This window comes from Centruroides vittatus, unplaced genomic scaffold, assembly GCF_030686945.1.
Source record: "Centruroides vittatus isolate TY-2023 unplaced genomic scaffold, ASM3068694v2 scaffold_450, whole genome shotgun sequence".
NCBI lineage: Eukaryota > Metazoa > Arthropoda > Arachnida > Scorpiones > Buthidae > Centruroides > Centruroides vittatus.
In genome coordinates, this window is record NW_027122709.1 from 1,247,688 (window position 1) to 1,271,245 (window position 23,558).

General features: G+C 36.0%; 1 protein-coding gene across 2 annotated transcripts in view; it reads left to right on the forward strand.

Moving 5' to 3' along the window:
• The window catches only part of LOC136989190 (irregular chiasm C-roughest protein-like), a 58,775-nt gene extending 43,783 nt beyond the window's left edge, over positions 1-14,992 (forward strand). The window contains exons 4-8 of one of the 2 annotated variants that reach the window (XM_067287276.1): positions 5,599-5,732; positions 5,804-6,017; positions 10,769-10,905; positions 14,049-14,280; positions 14,362-14,992. In XM_067287276.1, the coding sequence (XP_067143377.1) occupies positions 5,599-5,732; positions 5,804-6,017; positions 10,769-10,905; positions 14,049-14,280; positions 14,362-14,435 (791 nt within the window). In that variant the 3' untranslated portion in view covers positions 14,436-14,992. The remainder of the gene's footprint in view (positions 1-5,598; positions 5,733-5,803; positions 6,018-10,768; positions 10,906-14,048; positions 14,281-14,361) is intronic. The other variant, XM_067287277.1, reaches the window with a different exon arrangement.
• The last annotated feature ends 8,566 nt before the right edge of the window (positions 14,993-23,558 follow it).

Consider the following 23,558-nt stretch of genomic DNA (forward strand, 5'->3'; position numbering starts at 1 on the left):
CTTTACCCAGTCTTTCGGCTTCCTGCTTCGTCACGCATCTTACCTACCCAAATTATTATTATTATTTTTTTCTTCGCGTATACGTGACATCCGGTAGAAAAAAAAGGGAAGAAACATTGACAAAATCGAACTTATACCTTAAATCCGGGAAAAGCCGATAATGTAGCCGGTTCTTACTTTATGGTTTTCGTGTACGTAAATCACTACTTTTGCTACATTGCGGTTTTACTTTCGTGCCCTGAATAAAAATTACACTAATCTTATAAAAATAACTCAGAAATCTTTTATACTCCAACCCCGAAAACGTGAAAAGCAAAAAATTCTCGTAGAGAAAGGGGCAGCTGCAAAATTTCGTATACTCGTGTGCATTACGAAACGAGTTATTACATTGTTACGTCATTGCGTATGATGGTTATTAATCTGGTAATCATTCTCGTACTATTTCTACGTATCTGCAGCCTATTTTTGCAACTATTTCTCATACGAAGGGCAGCTCCGCACGCCTCTTTATCTGTTAAAAGTATGGTACTATCCGACTATTAAACTTCAACTAGGCAGCTACTGTTAGATTACGGGTGCTACCAGACACTTGAGTAATGGGCGCAGAATTAATCCAGTTTCGCAAATTATATTTTTAATAGTGGTAATTAACCTGTATCCCGCCCAAAAATTAAGTTAGTAAAAGAATTACCGTACCGGTAATGCCACAATAACGGGTTAATTAGCCAACGAGTTTGGCGAATAATAAAATTTAAACTGGGAGTTTTCCGTTTAAAATTTTATTTGTTTATATATCGACAATAACCGTCGATAGATGGCGTGCCGTAAAATGATTGTTTTTCTGTATTGTTAAGCAATTCTTCAACGAATATTTTTATTAGGTAAATCTGAAAGGACAGGATTTGCACGAATTCTTTTTAAAAATCCGCGTAATGTAAATGCCATCGATCACTTGGCTTTTGCCGTTCGTGTTACCCAAAAGACCAGACAAAACTCTCCTTATCAACCTCCATTTTCCAGCTTTTTACGTGTCCGTTTTCGTGTTTTGTAGCAACACAAGGTTTTGACACGCATTTTAAAATTTAAGTACACAAAACAATAACGGGAAGGGATGAAAAAAAAAGACCAGACACTTACCCTTGTGTTTTCTCCCTTGTGACGATAATAATAATGAATTTATTGTTGAGTGAGGAGCAATATCGGACACGCTATTATCTATTGATGCTCGGGAATGATATTTATTAGTAGCTGTAAACGAGATGTTATCTCACCGAGTGCTTTGTTTCCTAAAGAAATCTTTCTTGTGTTATGGAGACCCTCCTTGGAGCAGGCAAAATTCGAACAATGCAACTTAAAAATTACATCTGCTTTGTAAAATTTAATTTCGTAAAACAATTCTGCTTAAGGAAACCAAGAAAATAAATAATGGAAGGAGACAGTGGCATATAAATCATACTAAATTTTAAGTGGTAAAGGAATAAGCGAATACAAACTTTACTTTAATATATATATATTATATCCTCGTCGATATTTTTTAGTTAAAATCTTGATAATTTGAAGAAATTAAAAAGCTTCTTGAGAATTAATGGAATTTTTCGACACGATAGCACACTCTACGTATAAGTGCATGCCGAGCATATCAAGTGTTCTTATCAGCTTCATTTACTTATAAATGCTCTTTTCGCTGTCGAGCCAAACCTATCAGAAACAGAATACCTCTCTCGTTCAGAATCATCCGTCGCATTCTAAAATAATCAAATAATATATTTAAACACACACAGAAAAAAATACTCATTTTTAGTTGTTAAAATGAAAACTACCCTCTTCACTTGTTACGACTCACAATTAAAAAGCTTCACTGCATCACTTAAATGAATAGAGGCATCAAGAACCATCTTATCCTTCTGACTATTTACGTAGAAGACCGTTCTGTTTCTATTGTCGTTTACGTCCAGACAGGTCGATGAGGCTGTTTTTTTTATGCGGCATCTTTTATTTTATTCATAATTATGTCATTTTTCGCATAAGAATAAATAACAATAAAGATATTGTATCCGTTAGCGATGGTATAATATTAGAAAAATACACAAATGGCAGAGCACGAAGTAAGGATCCAGCAGGGAAAAATGAATATTAATGACTTCACGGATCATTTATTTCGTAAGAAAAGCGACTATTCTGGTGTTTTAGGTGGAGAAAATAGGAAAAGAGAAATCCAAGTAACACTTAAACAAGAAGTTTTATCGTTCGAATTCCTTAAAACTACCTTACTTATCGAATTGGAATAGGTGTTTTTATTATTTTCTTAGCTAGGGAAGTGAGCAACGTATTGTAATCAATAGAGAATGCCGTTTTTGAGAAACTCGCTGGTACGTTAATCCAATAGGTAAAAGATCAGTTTTAGCGCCAGTACGACGCGATATTTTACATTCCATCGATCCAATACGCTATTTTCGGGTTAATTCGAATACGTCGATACTCAAGTTACTTTACATTTGCAGCTTTTAACGTAAATGTAAGATAGAGAAATGTCCAGTTAAGGCGAAAGTATGTAGCATCTTACAGCATCAGTTCACTTATAGGTCTATTCGTGTTAAGTGTTAAAAATACGTAAAGAAAATCAAGGCTGTGTAGCCTTACGAGTGACAGGAGAAGAGAGAGAGAGTTTGGAAATGGAATCGTTTACACTAGTTGGAGAGATGGATAAAGTTATAAAGAATCGCTTGCTTGTAGAAGAGGAGGAAAGGCAGTTAATTTAGCGAAGATAAAAAACGTAGGAAGTAGAGATGGAGTGTAGAAAAGCGTATAGTGCGCGGCTATCAAAAGATGCTTAGTTAGAAGCGCAGTCATTCGATAAATAGGAATCTGGCAGCAAAGTAGAAAATGAGCGGGTGGCGCAACCTTTCGCTATTTTCGTCGTTGGGAATATAATTTTTCAATTATCCTAATATTGCGGGTAGAGAGAGAGGGCGGGAAGTGATTAACGATGTTATTCTTGGTCGGGTATTACTTAAAAAAAGGTGTTGCAGGCAAACTAACATCCCCGACACGCCCTGTTTCGAATAGGACAGTGTCATCGCTTGGGATTAATTAACAGTCTCGCGACTGGGGGAATTTTTATCTTACGGAACACCTTGTTCGAGTATCTACTTCTCTTTTTCTCCTCCTCTTCCGTACGTTATTCGAATTTTAAACTAACGCAACGTCGATCTTCCCCCCTCCTCGTATAAATTATTTAGGAAATATTTCTTTCGCCATTCCGAGTAACTTCGTTACAACAAATTATTCGACAGACTTTCGGTAGATTTTCTCTTATTAAAATTCGACACTTGTACATCCCCCGTATTAATGACTCGAGCTGTCTTCTAAAGATTAGTTTTTCTATCATTAATAGTTTATCTTACGAGGTGGAGAGAAATTTATCGTTCCGTAAAACGGAGACAACGGACCGAGGACATTTTTTTTAAGGTGTTTCTCGTATTCGGATGACACAACCAAAGCGGAAACTATCCTTAATTATAAGAGAATGCATAATTAAATTCGTTTTGCCTTTGATAGTAGCGTAAGGGTTTCCATTTATCATTAAGAAATGATTAAACATTTAGAATATTCGGGATTAAAAATGGTCTCGAATGCACGGACTCTAAAAAAGAGTGAAAAAAGTATAATAATTTTGCATAAGGTCATAATTTCTGACTAATATATACCATTTTTACGACAATAAAATTCCTTAGTAAAAGAAAAACTCGCGATCGTTAGTAGTCAGCTTCGTAGTGTTATTCGAATTTAGGTTAATACGAAAATTTGTATGCTTAGCGACAAAAGAAACGATCGAGTTCTCACGCGAGGGGAGACGTTTCCATCTACGATATGGCTAATCACGTATTTTTCATTTGTCGCTTAAGAAAATTGTATCGAGCGAGCGAAATGCAAATGCCTACTTGGATGTATCCTTCCTCTCGTTTAACACAGAGTTAGTTTGCACCTATTTAAAGCAGATGAAGCTGTAAAAAAATGATTTATTTACGACCAAATTTATTTGCTCTTACAGACGGTACGAGCAGAAAAAATAAGAAAGAGTCATTTTTAAGACGTTCCATTCGAACGGGTCAATTCATTTGTAGAAGAAAAATTCAATTTAAATCGATATATATATATATATAAAAGTAGTATTGTCCATCCGCGTATTGTTAAGGGAGCAAAAGATTTGGCTGCACTGGTAAAAAACATCGTTACCGCGGCTAGAAAAAGAAAAAAAAAGCATTTGGTGGACGTGCACGCGTAAACAGACGGCTATCCTCTTGTCACGTCACACGACAAAGTGTAGTTAGGTATACGTATTTTTTTCAAAAATACAAAAAGGATAAAAAAAATAAGGGGGGAGAGAGAATTTGTGACTGGAAACGTCTGACTTTTGTAAGTCGGACTAAGTCGCTGGGGTGTTCTTAAAGTTATTCCAGTAGGATTACCAACGACGGCGTTACATCAATCTTGCCATTCTTTCTCGATATCGAAGACCTAGTTTTCTATATAGATAACGTCCAAGTCGGAAAGACTACTTTAAACTTTCCTGTAGGGAAAGTACAATTTTTCTCTACTTATTGACCATATCTCCAGGCACTTAAGCTGGCAAACAAGCCGGCTTTATTCCGGGAGAAAAACTGGCAAACATCTAGACGATCGATGTCTCGCGACACGCATTCGGTCCGCAAATGGCGGATAAAACGACAATCGTAGGATTTCCGGCAATATCACTTTGTTTGCAGAGGTCGAACAGTTAACGTGCTTCCACAAATCGGATGTCGGTTATTGCTTACGACTCTCATCCGTCTCTCCGCGAGAGATTCCCCCGATATCTCCGACCTACCGATAAGGTGGAGCCTATTTTTGTTTCTACTTCCGGTCGCAAAACTTAACCGCGAACGTCTCTTCGTATTTTCGGCCGTGTGGGGAAGCCAATAGAGTAAACTGACATTTTATAAAATTCGTTCTCTATTAGATACACGGTCGAAGCTTTGGACAAAATCTATCTGACATTTTCCATTGACTGGAAAAATTCCGGGAAGCCGGGACGGGATTCCAGAGGAAGTTAAGACCTTTTGCCTTCTTCTGGTTTTTCTTTCAGAGAATTACCCTTTCATCGTTCGAGTAAATCAAAGAATTCCGTTATTGACAGTAACGGACAGATGGACGGACGCGACAAATCTAAAAGCGCTTTCCGTCCCCCCGGGAATAGCTCTACCGACTGTTTCTAGATGCATTTTACTTATCTTCTACTTCCACGGCGGATAACCGAGAGTGTTTTCCATCGTACTAAGAAGCTGTCTTCGTCCCTCCAGAATTGTTCCGGGAAAACTCGAAATCTCTTCCTTCCACGCTATTGTCTTCTTGTGTAGCTATTCTTAGACCTATCTCTCTCTTCCTCCCATAAATTTCCTTCTTTTCACCTTCCTTACCTTACATCCCTCTGCGGATGGTGTGCGAGTTTAAATTAATTTACGACTCTTCTTTCCCTCACCACCTTTTAGTGTCTTGGAAACCGCGTCGTTTTACTTCTACTGGAAATTTTATACCACTAATATGACTTATTTTCGACAGTTTTGCCCGAACACGGGCCCACGGTCTCGGAAGCTCACTCTCGTCATAGAAGTGGCGAAGAAGTTAACGTCACTTGCACTTCCGCTCTATCCAAGCCGGCCGCCATCTTGAAATGGTATATCAACGACAAAGAGGTGAGTGAATAGGGGGTACCATTGACCAAACTTGAGGTGACACCGATATATTTATCTATTATTATTTTCAGGCTAGCAGGGATTTTCAAATACATTATCCACCCTTGTTGCACGTTTCCGGATTGGAAAGTTCTCGTCTGGGTCTTAATTTCGTCGCGGACTCGAAACACTTCTGGAACGGAACCATGAAGTTGAGGTGCGTGTCGTTGATGTCTCAAGTATATGCCAAGAGCAGTGTAGAAATAGTTGCTACTAAAAATGCCAGAGCCTCGGGATTACATTCGGGTAAGTAGTGCAATTTTGTAAATCTCTTAAAAATTTTGACACTATGGCGAATTCGCCTGGTTGCTGTATAGAGTGGGGGTTGTGTAGATTAATTACGTCATCACTCCGGTAACGATAGATAGTAATTAACTAATTACAGTAGGCGAGTGACCTAACCGACTGCTCTACTGTGACCGGTCGAACGGGAAAGAGAGAACGAAGTATTCTAAGAATACACTAGGCGAATTAGCCGATAATCTCGTGTATTTTCATTTAAAATCTAGTGAAATTTCCGTCAGAATTTTTAATTAACATTTTATATTTTTACTGTTTAATTTTTATGAACACAAAAAGCCCGTTTTTCTTATCATCGGGTGATCTAAATCGATGTCATTAATCAAATCTGTCATTCGTAACTAATATTTTAAGAAATTGATGGATCAAATTGATACGCCATCTTTTGTTCCGGAAAAATTAACAAAGAATTTTATTCATCGATAATTATTTTGTACTTCATAACGTTTTGACAGACAAGGAACAAGAATAAATAAAATGGCACCGAAATTTATCGACTGATATACCGCATGTAGCAACATCCCTTTCAGTAGAAAATCAATTAAAGAATAATTTTACATTAAGCAATGTAAAGTTACGCATTAGGGGGGTATGAATTTTTAAAATTATGAAGAGAATCTGTGCAGTTATGTTGCATTTCCATCATAAAAAGGGCCATAGAACTGTCTCGTAAAACAACGTCGAATGGATATATGAAAATTTTTACAACATCTAACTGAGAATCTTCACTTTTATTATATGCTAATGTTAATAATTACACCTATTTTACAAATTAACCATAAATCCTAGGGCGTAACATTAACTCTACGATTATCGCAGATTTAATGTTACGCCCAAAGGATTTATGGTTAATTTACATCAAAATCTTTTCTCGAGCAGACATAAGTATAATATTCAGTGCTTATCGTCACAAAATGAGAGAGAAAACTTAGTGTAACAAAGAGTAACGAAATTAAGTAACGTATTAAAGAATATCGTATTCATATCCACATGGATAAAGTTTACAATTCCTGAATACAGGAATGGGAGGAGTGAAACAACTCGTTCCTTCATCTTTATCCGGAAGATTTAAGAGGATGGGGAGGAAGTGTTTTGGAAATTGCACGAAAGTAATTACGTTTCCTATTTAAATTTATAGTTATTTTTCTCGTCGTTTAACTTAGGTAGGACCAAAATTCAGTGTGGAGACATAATTTAGTTCAACTACGAGAATGATTTTTTTAAGGGAGGGAGGAAGGAAAAACGATTTTGCAAGCAGAAGTGAGCGATGCTCGGTCAGAAGTGATCTAATTTAAGATATTTTCCTCGTTTCGAACGAATCGGTTAGAGAAAGAATTGGATGGTAGAGAGAAATCTCGATGTTAAATAGCTTTCTAGTGGATGGAAGAAGACTGTTAAGTGCACTCGATTAGAGAAAATTTGGGAAGCCGACTTTAATCACCCTGACTAATCTGTATATAATGCGCAAAAGCCCGAATAAGGAAGCAATTAGGAAGGGGGAGAAGATAATTCAATTTTATCACCTCTACGACTATAAATAAAAATGGAAATTTATTTCTCACTTCATTCTAGCTCGTATCTTCTAAAATTTATATGGCTACCGCCACCCGATTTGACACGCTCCATCTACTCGCTTTTTATTCATACGCTCTTCCCAATATTGGTTTCAATTGGGACACTTTCTAGGCACTTCTTTTCATCGTTCGCTTCTCTGCACCTTCATTTTGTTGGCAGTACCACATTTTCCAAAATTTTTCTTGCGGAAACTGAAGGAAATCTCGCGTATGAAGTCTCAGATGGAAAGAATAACATCTCTGTAACAGATCGTCGTTCGTAGCAGATTACGAGAATATCTTTATACGGACTATCATAGTTCCTTTATGATGTCGCACGTAAAACATATTTGATTGAAAAATTGCATGAATAAATCATTTTCATAAAACTCTGTATTAAATTTTTCGAATATTTTATGTTTTATATAAGTTGTATACATTTTTTCAACTACGTCGAGAATTTGAGAAACTCTTCTAGCACTAGAAAAACAATCTCAATTGTACAGATTTATCTTTAAAAATTGAAGAAAACCGAAACCTGTTATACTATACTACTACACGAACATCGCTAAAATATTGAAAACAATAGATATTCACAATACAATTTATATTTTAATCCATAAAAATGATGTTTAGAAGTAACTATTCCACCCCCCCTCAATCTCTCTAAAGTAAAATGTCAAGAATTTTATCATAAATATTTAAAAACAAGATTAATTTTAAAATGCCAAAGAAGCAATCGTTTAAACGTAAAAAGAATTTTTACGGGGAATCCAAGATCAACCTTCCATTGATCCATTTCAATATTTCTTCGACTGATTCGATAGTTTAACAGAAAATTCACTTAGAATAGTCTCTACAAATAGCTGTAGAGACGTATCTTGTAATAAATAAATAAATATATATATTTAGCACATTTTTACCATATTATTATAAATTCACTACCTACAACCGAGTGAGAAAGTTCCCCCTTTTAAAATAGGCGATATATACGATAATAGAAAGATATTTTCCTGCTATGAAAGTATGGACAGAAGGTTAAAAAATAGAGGGTGGGGAGTCACGCGGTTTGAGTTTCGAAATGTTTTCCGGTCACGTGGGAATTGCCGAGGCGGTAAACACAAATTTCGTGTATAGAGATAGGAGCGTGATCGAACCAAATACGGGGATAAATTTTCATTCACGCGGAGGAATTTCCAGGAAAACGTTTCATTATTCTATTATTCAAAGCATGGAAACACTCGGGTGAAAGGGAAAGGAAATTTCAATGACCTTGGAGCCATCGAATTGCAGAAGTGCTTACCATTATCGAGGGGTTTTTTTTTCTTCTTTTTTTTTGGCGGCATTCACTCCGACATTAAAGTCGAAAATGTAGCAGAAAATCGCAGTGAAAATCCGAGAGTCTATAAAAAAATCAATTGCGTACAAGCCATGCGAAAAGGGTTTTATAAAGTTCTCTTAACAACCGCTCCGTATCGAGATCGGACATTGTACTGTAATAAATTTCGAACGTTCGAAAAATGACGTCGAACATTATCGAAGGTTGTAAGGACATTACGTAGCGTAATGATTTTTCTATTTTGGTTCAATCTGTATTTATGAAGTTCATTTTCTCCGCGTAATATGCAGAAAGGGGGGAAGGAAGACATTTAAAAAATTTGGTGGGTGGTTAATTCCGAACCGAGAGCAGACAGTAATTTGTGGAATGGCGATCGAAAGAGGAGAAAGTTAGGAGACCAGTCGGAATTTACGAGTGGAAAGAAAGGCGAAGTGGTTATGAAGACATCTTCTAGATGTTGCTGCATTAGAGTAGACCGCGCTCGACTCTGGGGAGGAGGACCAGTGGGGTAAAACTCTAGCGAAGTCGTCAAGCTCCGTCGAGCACTCCCATCCTCTTCTCGCAGGGTAATGCGTCTCGCGAGAACGTTGCGCGGCATTTGGCAGTCATCCATGGGAGATGTTGGCTTCCGGATGCACTTTAATTTGTTCTCCTTGTAAATGACGCGATACACTTCGCGCTTCTCGTCACGGCTTTGGCCATTGTTTACACCCTACTCGAGTTTTTCTTGTCGACAAGGAAAGAAACAACCGTTACTGCCACAAATCACTGGCTTTTTTGCCAAAGATCGCTCCAACTTTTTTTTTCCTTCGAATTTTTGAAAAATCTCCACATAATCGGTGGCTTTTTTATGGTAGGTCGTCGACGTACTCGAATCGATAACGACAACGTTGAGAATGAGAGTTTATAGGATTAATGGGCAGCCAAGATCGCTATCATTCGAGATTAAGGAAATTCTAAATTTACTACATGTACTTTTTATCAAATTCCTCGATAGAAAAGGGGAACTACTCGATAAATCCGATTACGGCGATGATAATATGGATATATTATCATCACCCTAATCCATATGGATGGACAATTTTTAATTTTTAAAATTTAAGAAGAGAATTCTATTAGTGTATTAACAATAATTAATACGATTATAATTACATTATTCAGATTTAATTTATTTCGCAGCAAATCGACACGTTTCCTTTCCAAATTTCCAAACAAATCCATGAAATTATCTACAAAACGAAGCAAGAAAATCTCCTGTATAAAGCAGTTTAACTTCTTTCTCGCCTCTACCCATAGATTAATGGGCAGCGTGTTACATTCCTAGCACTTTCCTTCCCATAACTAGATGTTTAATTGCATCTCGTTCCTTTCAAGTCATCAAAGAAGTACTCTGTTCTAGATCTTCCTTTTCCTTGTTTTTCTGCAACTTTGTCCTTCTGAAAGGTGTGATACGTCTGCCTGAATATCTCTAAAGCTATCCAGTGATATTGTTTCTTCTCTTTTTAATTGTTCCTGAAAAGAGATCGAACAGTACCCACTCTACAATTAAACTTCATACTAACAGAATTTTCTGGGAAGATAGACAGAATATTTAGTTTTAAATTATCCCATTTTGTAAAAGGACAAAGCTTTTAAACTTAATACGTATATTCCTACTGTGCACAGACTTATCCTATATCCATTTTAATCGGTTGATCTATCTTTTTACACGGAAATCTCCGTGTCCGGTTTAAAAAGGTAATTTAATTTTCTTGCCCGAAAGGCAAAAAAAAAAAAAAAAAACTGAATTGGATTTATTTGAATAGCAGGTGTGAGCGGAGAAGCAGTGACCATTACGGGAGGTAAACTTCGCTACCAGATAGGAGAGCACGTGGATGTCAATTGTACAGCCGTCAAATCTCGTCCTCCTGCTGAATTGCGATGGTTTATCAATGATAAAAAGGTAATTTTAATAATTTTCATTACATTTTAAAAATTCAGTTTCGTGTTAAAATATACAAATAGCACACTTGTGACGTCGTGCATATATTTGTTACACTACACCATATTGGTTCCGTCCAGAAAGTTCGCGCTTTAACGCCAATTTCACGTCATCCCTTCACTCCACAAACGAAAAAAATGACGTAGAATTCTTAATAGGCGCATTCATTTTATTAGAGTAGAGCCCACCTTTACGTCACTCCCGTAAAGTGTAAATAACGGCCATATTTACGTAAAAGCGATATTAATCAATCAGAATTAAAGGCTAAATAGATACTGGAAACAGTTTATTTTAAATAGAAATATAATGTAAAAATCTTAAAATATATATTTTAAATATCATAAAATATTTAAATATGATACATTACGGGAGTAGTAGAAGTATATAGAGACATTTAATACTTTAACTCAGTGGAAAAAAGGGACTGAATTCCACTTCATAACAAAGCTTTTTGTTTCAAACGTTCTCAAGGCTTTTACCAATTCATCTTCTTGAAAAGCACTCCATTCTCTTCCAGTAAAATCCTCTACTTACATGTTTTACATAGGGGATGTGTTTTTTTTTATTCGGAGATTGCCTTGTAAACTCTACAAATATGAAAAAAGTAAAGCTCTTACAAAACACTTCTAAGTCTTTTTACGTGTAATGGATAATCCGTCATTATTATGTTTACATTTAAATATTATATATAATAATAAATAATATTTATGACAATATTTTTTCATAAATTCATAAATCTTGATACATTTTTGTCAGTTTTTGGCAAGAAAAAAAGCAGTAAAAGTTTTCTAAATTTCATTAACACATGATTTAAAATTAATAATCCACTTCGATGGATATTACTTATCAATAATTATATTTTAACTTCCCAACTGGTAGACACCGATCTACCATTGTTCGTGTAACAACAACCTGGTAACAACACAGGGAAATTAATCGAGGAAATGCTATTAAATACCAAAAATATATTCTGGTTGTGTCTTCTGTGTCTTCCTTATTTAAGAAAATTTTTTGAGAATTACGTTGTAAAAACGAATGTAAAGAACTGTCTTCATTATTTTTATTTATAATTTTAGTTTTAATGACGTCTGCATCGACTTACACATTTAAAAGCCGAACTGAAGGTTAAATGATAAACTTTTGACTAACAAAGCATGATTTATTTACTATGTAAACGCTCTCTTTTATTTCTTACTTATTAATTTATTTTTTCATATTATAATCTTTATGTAGATTATGTTAATACATTTGGCTAAACGTCATTTAATTTTAAATAATGTTTATTAATCAGTGAATATGAAAACAGTTTATTTATTCGCCTAAAATTTTGTATATTTTAAAAGTAAACGTATTCGTGAGTTGAAGAATCAAAATTACGTCAAATCGATAAAAACGTAACTGTGATAGGACGACTTCTTTCAAGCATTTTTAAATCTGACCAATCAGCGCTTAAATCTATTTCTACTTGTCTCTTGCGTAAAGTGCAGAGGACTACTTATGTTCGTAACGTTTATTTCTCTTAAAATAGTTTGAAATATTTGTATTTGTTTAATATTTTCACTCGTTTATTTATCCATTTATCTTTGTTGAAGTATAATAACTCTTGGTACATAAAACTAATATGAAAATTGGTTAAGTTAAACATTTTGTAGTAAAATGTTCGTGCGGAATATACGCCAGTGCGGGTTATATGCACGCAATTATAGTAATTATTAATAAAAATATTTTAAACTGAATTCTATAAAAACAAACTTATAATTATATAAATAATTCTTATTATGTTTGGGACAAGAACCGTGTATCGATAGTCCTTGAACTAGTTATTAGATACTTACCACGCTTTCAACTCGCCACACAGACCTGTTAGCACTACATTCTGAGAGTTTATACAGTATATAAATTATATATAACTTAAAGTTAGTTAAAATTGAAAAAATTCACGCAAACGCCTAATTATAAAGTATATTTCAAACTGAAACATACTATAAAAATTGATTTTAAAAATAAAAACACAATCAACAATGCGGTTACGAGCGTTAATGCTCTATATTCAACTAATTTGCATATTGGTGCGAGAAAACATTACACACGTCACGCAATAAATTAAAAATGCCTTTGACTCTGATTACCTTTATCTTTGATATGGAAGAATGACGTAGAAGCGAAATGTGCTCCCACGAGAAGAATTCGAATTTCTGTTTGCTAGTGTCTGCTCTTAACAGGATGGATCTCTTAGTGAATATACATTTGGTTACTAGTTTCTTCCTCCTCAAATGGTCCTCGTTGTCTAAACATTCTAACAATCGCTATTCTTCCTCCCAGTTGGCCCTTTTACTGCATATATTGTTACATATTTTGTTATTGGGGTGTACACTTCTGTTATTAGTGTCTACTGTTTTCCTTCCCGCATTGCTTTCTTAGTATGTATACATTTTGTACCCATTCCTTAATAAAAATTGTAATTATTATTTATATCAATTGTGTATTTTCAACGAATCCGGTTTCCATAACTCTTCTGTGTGTTTGTGTTTAAATAATACAGTTCTTTACACGCTTAATGACTACGTAATGGTTGAAAAAATTGCATAAAGTAAGTATTTTTACTCATTTTCGATAACGCAGAAGTACGTGAGAAAGATCGCTTTTCTCAATTTCTGACAATTTTCATTCCATTTATCAATCAACTGCCCGTAGAAATATACACGCGTGTCGTTCCACACACTCGTCACGTTACAGCCACACATCGACATCTCCCCTCGCCAATAGACAATTAATTCTGTCGGTAGACAAGCGTTGTCACTATTCGTCGATATCACAAGAAGTAATCGAAACCCACCCGCATTTTGCAAAATAACTACTTCGAAAACACCACGTATCCATTTCATCTCTAATTTAACAACAATACTAGAAGTGGTTTTTACATAAAGCTACTCAACTGTTAAAAGCATGAAAATCGCTTATGAAATCTTTAAAATTATACAAAATGCCTACGAAGAGAAAGGAGTCTTCGAGATAATTATTTTCTATTTTGAAGAAATTCTCGATACAAATCTTCAGGTGTTTCCCCCTAAAATCCTTTAACAAATTGCCATTTATCATTGCAGATTAAATCGGAAATCGTGACCAGATACCCAACAGTGATTTATCCGGATGGACAAGAGTCGTCGATCCTGGGTCTGAGGTTCATGGTTCTGCCTAGGCACTATAAGAAAGGGGAGATGAGGCTGAAATGCACGGCAACTCTCTCTAAGGTCTTCAACAGCAGCAGCAAAGAAATGATTCTTGGAGGAAATCAGCAGAGTTCTGGCTTGCACGTTCTCGATAACGGAGGAAAAGGTACTAAATTTCTCACTAGATGTTCGCGTGAGTATCGGTCATTGGCAGTACTTTTACACACTCCCGTTTACGCAATTTCAGTTTTAAACCGAGGTCCTCCACTAGCCAAAATCCTGTGGATTCTGATGGTGGGAGTGTTGATCGCTTGTCTGTAAAACGGAAGACGGTGGGTCCACGTGAAGCCGGGTCTATCTCTTCGACGTCGAATCGGCGGCTTCCCCAGCCAGCCCGACGGAGTTTGGAGAATCGGAGAGACCGCCGACGTCACACCACGCATTAAACAATTTCGACTGGTCGTACCGGACCGCAGCTATTTACGACGCGCGGGAATTCCCGGCTCATAGGCATGGGGCGCCTCTCATCGAAACCACGCTGCGCGCCCTCTCTCGGCTACTGGCCACCCGGGTTTGAATACGTACGTAAACTTTCGGCGTGGGGGGCGGCCGTGGCAGGGAGGGTGCGGGGCGTCGACCAACGGACAGAAAGGTCCGTTTATATTTTGTTAAATTTGTTTTTCCCGAGCGTGGCGGGACCGTCCGGCTCGGGAAGTCGGTCGGATCATGGAGCACCCGCGGGTCGGTGTCCGTTACGGCCGGGCCGAGCGCCAAAATACGAATATATTTGTTTTCGTATGTATATTTTTGTGGAAAGAAAGTAAATCGCCTACGCGAATGTATTAACGGGAAATAAAAACAAAAAATCTGTTATGAAATCTCGTTTGTTTCTCATTATTACAGTTACAGTTGTGTTGATCGTAGTGTATCGCTCCAAGCAATACACTACGATCAACACAATAATCTATTGCGAATCGTTGTTATTCAATATCAATTTAATACGGCTTTTACAACGATAATTAGCCTTAGTTGTAATACTACTAATAATTCTGTAAACGTTTTACCATCCTTAAACAGATTGCTAGCAAAGGAACGAAGAATAATCTGGTGTCATTTCTATTTTATAAATGCAGAAAATTAAAAATTTAGGTTGTTTAAAAAATTTACAAGTGTATTAAATGGATTGGGGGTAATTTAAGTTGATTTAGCCCCCCTCCAGTGATAGAGTCACCGGTATTTGTAAATTTAATCGATTTTTGAAGATCACAATGGGACTTTGCAAACAATACGACATCCTAAGTGATTTCAAGTTACTCGCATTAATGGAATATGTAAGAAATGTTCTTAGAATTTGTAATTTATTTTCAGAGAAGGTATTTGACTAGTTTGTTTTTTGTTTTGTTTGTTAAAATATTGAATTTCTGTTCGCTCGATTCTATGTATAAAACATTATAAACAGCATTTTCTTAGACACGAGCCATTGCTATTAACCTGACAAATTTATATTGTCGACACTCCGGCGTGAATAAAAGTAATAGTAATTATTGATTTCGTAGTAACATTTGGATAGAATGTAACTTCTGTTCCTCGTAGAGCGCTTTCTTCTTACTCTTTTTCATCTCAGATGCTTCGAAGATTTCTGGATTATCAATGACTATAGAATGAAGTTGAGACGTCCCAACGGTGGGATGTGAATCACGTAAAACTATACAGCAGGAAAACAGTTACCTGATGTGTCACCAATATATAAATAATGACAAGAACGTTATTAATGATAAAATATTCATTCCCTTCTAAAAGTGTGATATAAAATAAGATTAAAAATAAAATATTTAGGAGGAGGTGGATTGATTGATAACAGCAAAGGAAAAGAGAATAATAACTGTTCTAAAAGTTAAAAAATTCAATTAATAGATATTCTGGGAGAGAAATAAAAAATTAGGAATTTCGTAGCAACAATATAAGACATCAAATTTTAAGTCGTACCTTCATTATTTTACATTTTTACCAATTTTCTATACTTACTCGAACATCCACTGGGTCGAGAAATGCAAATAACTTCGCCAAGTATACTGATTAGAATGTAAGTTTGCCTACGACAATTGGAAATTAAATCAATAAGATCACAGAACTATTGCTGACGGGTTTTTATCAATTTTATTCGGATATCTTCCATGTCTAATGCCACATATACTTGACTTTTCTTATTTACTATCAAGTGGAACAGTAGTAGTCTATAGGAATAATTAATCAAATCAATTCTTCAAATAAAAAAAAAATCTTTCATCGGTATAAAATTGCTTTTTATTATTGATTTATTTCAGATTGATATTGCGAAATAATTAAATGTAATATTCTGAACGTATATTAAAGTATGCAACGTGCTTCTTCCTCTTTAGTAACCACGAGCATTGCAGTGAAGCTCGGCGTTGTTAAAATTGCAATTTTATGAATTTCTGCTTCGTTTATTAAAAAGTCTATATAAAAACTTTAGAGGAAATTTCATTTTTTAATTAATAATCTATTAAATCAATATTAGAATCGAGATCAATTCGATTTTCAATGCTAGAAGACATCTATTCTTATCTTTAATCGTGTCACTTGGGGGAGTTTTGTAGGACTCGACGGGAATGTTGTGACGTACAAAACTTTCCACGTGACATCTATTTAAGGAAACTAAACGTTTGTTCGATAACGACCCATTACCGCACATAAATTGAGAAGAATCTTCAAGTTATATAAAAGCGTTGGGTATTGGAGAAGTTTATGGAAGAATTCTTTACCATTTTTAGTTGTGTCCCGGCGGAAATGTCGACGACCTCTAAAAGTAGAGACCTAACAGCTCCGAGACCCAGGAGGAGGTCAGAGAACAATTAATATCCGTTAGTTCGATAATAGAAATAAATTCTTTTTTCCTTTTAAATCAGAGTCTCTCTTGTTTCCGAGTAATTGATCCTCCAGGAATATCCGTTGGTGATGCTTCCAGGTAGAAATTTTCTCTTATTTCCAAGTCTTTATATGGTCGTAACGACAAATATTACAGCCATTTTATATAAATTATTTAAATATGATTGGTCCTGTTTCAAAACTTCTCGTTGGTCTTTAAAATATACGAATTAAAATGGCGACTCCATCGAATTCCCGTTACAGAGAGCAAGTTGACGGTGCTTCCTAATAGTAGTGAGCACGAAAGGTGGAATCCGAAACTTAATTCTTCTGTTTCGTTACTTTCGGGTAACAGATGACTTACAATGCCAAAAAGCCACGCTGTGTCGGATGCACGAAATTTAGCGAGTCCATTATAATTATATTGTAATTTATGAATATAATAGTAAAGGGACGGAGGAAAAGAAAATCGTTAGAGGACATATTTTTCCAGACATTTTAATTATGGTAATTACCGTCCACCCTTATCGATTACCGTTAATTGTCAACGGTCGACACTCTTCGACTGGTGAAATGGAAAACATTTCAACTTCCTCCTATACTATTTAAAACAAGAAATATCATTGTAAATATAGAATATGTCACCATTCTTACGAAAGATATGCCAAATTTCCTCAGTATTCTGGACTCAGACATAAATGTTTCTATGTAGTACCATGGGATGAAGAAGTGTTTTGGATCTAAAGCGTGGCAAACGACATAAAGATGCTTAAATTACAATTTTAGGTAAGAATATATTATAAAGATTAATTCCTTTGCTAATTTGTTATTTCGGTTCTGTAATCAAGTTGTTTTCTTAATGAAAATTCTGAAATTTGCAACACGTGTCTCGCTTTCTTCTCGATATACTCTATCGAGTAGATGGTGAAATTCCTCCATTTTAAACTATAATTTCAAGGAAAATGTGTGCAAAAATCTCTTGTCATATCATCATGGTTAATACAGACCCAAGTTTCTTTATACACATTGCTAACAGTTATTGATTTGCTGCAACAATGGATGACAAATAAGAATTTCTTCATAGTAACGAATTTTGGACTGTGTATATAATTTATTTTGGCTCCAATCAACGAATAAACTTTAAACGATTTGGTTAGTGTTACCTATGGTTCCAAGATGGCGGCTCGTCTCTGATTCCAGCAAGGAAACAGTGGGGACGCTAGTTCTAACCTAACCTAACCTTTTCTAATAATTTTGTTGGTAATAATTATGGTAATTTATTAGAATAGGTTAGGTTCGGTTAGAACGTGCGTCCCCTGTTTTTCTTCTTCTATTTGCTGAAATCAGAGATGAGCCGCCATCTTGGAACCATAGGTAACATTAACCAAAGATTTTGCATAAACAAACATTCCAAGGTGTGATGAATTTTTATATAAAGTTAAAGCAATAGTCAAACCACGTATTACTTCATTCAGTCGAACAGCTGTAGCTGCATAATACATTACCAAAAAAGTAAAGTACTTTTGAACGATTTTCAAAAGCAATTTATTTATTCTTTTTTATTATTACTTAATATATTTATTGTAGCTCGTTGCTGATGGAATTTCGTGCAGCAGTCGCGATAATTTGTCTTGTTAATGATTTTTACTTTGTACAGTACATGGAAATGATTTAAGTATTGTGAAATTTTGGATCTGTGTGCTTTTTTACCGGTTAAGTACAGTTTCCTTTAAAGATGTTGCCTTGGCAAGATGTTGTAAATGTTTGCTCAAGCATACTCTTTGATAAAGCGCTACATCAAAGGAGATTTGTTTGTTCTTCGTCGAATGCAGAAAAATTAAGGAATAAATACAAAGTAATTATATTAAAAGTTCTTTTTCAAATGAAACCGAACTACCTTTGTTCACACAAGTTTCGGTGAAAGTGCTGTTTACGAATGTTATACGTTTGTTCACGTTGTTTCTATGCATAATATCGAGTTCTGTAGCAGTGTAAGTGTTCGTTCAAGTGTGTCTCATACATTTCTGTACATATTTTAGTGTTGATGAAGCATAAAAACGATCCATTTCGTTCTGGCTCTTCTTCGGAAACACTTGACGAAAACGAATTTCGTGGAGATGTGTGTGAGAGAGAGGGGTTCTTACAACTTCAAACCTGACCATTTCACTTCTCGGAAAGGGGGATCGATGGCTACAAACTAGCGTCGACAGGGCGGATTAAGATGGATGGCCGTATAACTGCCAGGCCAAAGAGACGAGGGGATACAAGTAATGGGAATATGGACACGCTAACTACGTCACTATAACCGCTTCTCTTCTACTATGTGACCCGCTGAATAGCTGATATTGATGTGTCATGTGTTCGTTCTGTCACAGTATGGCACATTCCACTCTTTAGCAAATATACTACATTCTTATCGAAAATTAAAAGTCGTTTTACCATAATTTCGTTGTTGTAATTAATTGACGTTCGTCGAAGGAAGAGAAATTCAGAAACGATAAAACTTAACCAAGTTAGAGCTATTTACTCGTCGTCTTTCAACAAATTTTCCAGTTGCATTGAGTCTTTACCTTGTTGCAATTTTTACGAGTTAAGTGAATTGAATCGAATCTATGACGAAATTCAATTATTGAATCCACTTATGCATGAAAAACAGATAAATGTCATATGTTATGTTTAACAAACACTGTATAATCAATTCATTTTTCAACCTCTCATCACGAAAGGATATTGCCAGGCGAATTAAGGAGCGGTTTCCAATAGAAAATGCATTACTCGAAATACTAGAAATCATTTTTGTATATTTGAAAGAAAATAAATAAATAAATAATAATAATAATAATTTATAAAATTTCCAGTTAGTTCATAAAATAGAATATATTTTTTTAATAAATAAAAAACCAATAAACGTTTAATCCTAAAAGGGTAAAGAAACTCGGTGATTCTTCTAGTGATGCGGAGATTGCTGTATGATTCGAAGTGATTGGAGAAGTTTAAGCACTTCTTTTCAATAAAAGCATAACATAAAAGTTAAGTTTATTCTCTAGAAATGGGAAAAATTATATATATATATATATATTTCCGTTTCTAGCGAATAAACTTTTCAATAGATATTCACTTGTTTTTTATTGCTTAAATAGAATTACTAGTGAAATGTTTATCGATTATTTCTGTAACTTCATAAATATTCTAAGCTTTTAGTTTATTTTTAAGGGTAAAAAGCTCTTCTTTAACTATTCTTATCGTCTTTTAAATCCCTTTTTAATGAGTTGCTGTATTTTTTTGTTCTTATTCTTGCAGCTAAACGTGCTCCACTTAACACGCACAATACATTAGTTTCTTCCACCTTAACCATTAAAGGGTTTATAAAATCGAAAAATTGAGTTTATATATGATCTGTATAGAGATGTTGGATGATACTAAAGGTTGGAAAAATATAAAATCATCAATTTAAACCCTTCAGGATGCTGCTAGATCGTGATAAATCTACCAAGTTATTTGTAGCAACATCTTGATACTCCCTGGTGATGTAAGGTAGTAAGGTAATGTAACTCAACACTGTCTACGTCGTTTCTCATCACTCGTATTAGATTTAAGTCTAGTAGTTAACTAGTTAACACCATTACGACATAAAATAGATTTTGGAAAAATCTGAAGGGGTCGAAAGATTCTTCTCGTGTTGGCACGAGGGAAGTTCCTTGCCGGAAGTAGTTAAACATCGTCGTTGTTTAGACCTCCCGATTCGTTAGAAAAAATTTTTAACACGGAACGTCCGTCGCAAAGAGAACGTTGTGGGGCGAGGAGGGAGTTTAAGTCGGTAGAAGACGGATTCCCTTTGTTAAATTCGACGTATCTCGGCGCCATACATACAAAGTTTCGCTTAATGAGGCGAAAAACTAGTGGAGAGGCGGATAAAGTCAACAAAGTCGACATAAGGCGAATGATGTAATCGGTCGACGCGTGCTCGTGCATTAAAGATGCATCTCGTCCCCTTCACGAAGAGATGAATGTCCTTTTTTTGATACCATCGTTTTAAGCTATTCCGTTAAAACAAGCACCGGTACAATAATTTCCAACAGTCGTGATTAATAATAGGAGAAGGGAGTCGAAAACACTACTGTTTATCCCGTATATTCCTTCTCGTGTCTATGGTTATAAAAAGAATGAAGACAAGCCAACCAAGAATCTCTAACCTATAATTATACCTCATGAAAAGCATTCAAATAAATGTACGTCTCTACATAAAACGTAAAATGTATCGTGGAAAGAGAGCTGGAGAACGAGGACACTTTAGTTAAGGGGGGTCGATTTGCCAGAAGTTTTACGTGGATAAAAACACAAATACTATTGGTTTATTTGTCATAGTCGATAATTTGTTAAGCTTTCGGCTTTTTCTGTCCGATTTCTTTTATTTATTTATTGCTTTGTCCGAATTTCCCCTATTGTTTTTCTAGTAGCGGGACCTCCTACTCCTCCTGCTCGTGGAAGCGAGAAAGTCCGGTCTCGTTCGATTCAGATTTTTCAACAAACATGTTCAATATTTGGACGATTTCCTTCCCGTTACTATTGCTCTTCCTTTCTCTTATCGTTCCGCTACCTTTTCCACTCCGTAGCTTCTAGCGCCATTTCTTCCCTTCCGGAAAAATCCTCACTCATCTCTAGGGAAGGATACCGTTTCACTCTAATGTAATTTAAAAGGTGTCTGTTCTATATCAGAAATCGTTGGATGACAGAAAAGCGATGACGTCTCCTTTCGACGGTCTGTTTACAGTCTATATCGATTCGATTCGATCGGTTTATACTACTCGACCATTTCCCAACCTCTTCGCTTATCCTCTCTTTTAGTATTGAGGAAGAGCGGAAGGGTAGGTCGCGATCTCCTCGTTAGGTAATACCACTGGAAAAAAAAGATCTGCCTTTATATATCCATTGTTTTTTATTTACGATATCAGTTAGGACCTACGGCGAGATCGGTAGAGGACGATTAGACAGCGGTGGAGATGGTTTACCAGTTTCACTACCCTGCAAATGTAGCGTGATCCACGAGAGCGGAGGCTTCTAGGGTAGAGAAGACAGGCAAAGTTATAGAGGAAGCGCAAGAGCGCCGAAACAAAGAGGAGGAAACAGAAGATTTACGGTATTTACTCGAGACTTTTATGAGTCGTTGTAGTCGTCCGCTCGAGTCATGGAATGACCTTAAGCAGCGGTAAAGAAAATCGTCGAAGAATTATACGCGTTTAAAGACTAGGCGTAAACAGCCCATCTGTATGCGTCGTCGTTCTTTCTACACGTCGCTTCGACACATCGCCGTTCTCCTCCCCTCTCTTCCATTTGCATAACTCCATTTTCTTCTCTCACATCTTCAAAATTACGCTAGCCACTCCGGGGTAGAGTGACGTAATTATTCCTCCGATAGCTCGGTAATAAAATAGCCCCGCTACAATATTTAACAGGAAAATAGAATATCTCGTGTTCCTTCTCCAACACTCTTCTGAAGATAAATTTAACGAAAACTTCGATTTGCATTGGATGAAGTTCGTTATCGTCACCTTATAAACTTACCACGAATGAATATATCTCACTGTGTATTACATTTTTTGGTATGGAAAGACGGTTGCCAAAGGCTATTTCGTGCACGCTTCCTACGCAACAACTAAGGACATAAACAGTATCCTTAAGTTTTGTTCACCCGAAGCCAGACTAGAAGCTTTCTCTTGCGGTCGAGCATCACTTAAATCTCACCACAAAACAACAATCTTATTGTTAATAACGGTTTTCAGTTCCTTTATCCTACTTCTCTTAGAGATAGCTCCTCTGTTCGAAAATAGATTTTATCAATCATAGGAGTCGCGAAATCCTCCTTTTCCGAAAGACGATCCGGAAAGGGTCGACCTCACTCAAATAAGAATCGAGTCATTCATCGTCTAATCAAAAGAGGGTTATCGGATGACTATCCGGGATGGATTTAGGTAGGGTTGGAAGGTAAGTCGATCCCTTCGGCGAGGGGATTTCCATCAGAATCTGAGAAAATGGAGGAGCGAGGGATGCACCGAGGTTTGGCAGCTTCCAGAAACAACGTCACATAATTATTGGACGGGATGAGATGCGGTAATTGATAGGGTAGTGGGAGAAAAGGGGGAATCTGTCGCCCGTCCGGGAATTTATCGCAGTATTTGGCATGGAAAAGATTGCTGTCGATCGATACGCGAGTATGACGGGATAGGGGAGAGAGAGAAAGAATCGAGAAGCTAACCGACTTGTCGTCTACTTCAAAAACACAGGGATGCGGGATGATAAAAAACGTAAATGTGGCATTTCCATTCTAAACATTCTTTTCTACTTCCTAATACGTCTTTGAAAGTTGATCCAGTTGGCCGTATTTTCCGAATTCACGAAGGACGTTATCCTTTAAATATACTGTCCACATTAGAAGAAAGTTGTTTCTTCTTTACGTAAGCCTGTTGAGTCTCCAAAACACTTCTATTATATATTCGTTTTAAATTCAAAAGTACGTAAAATTGTCCAAATCTTGCAATTTTATTGATTTAATATTGGGAA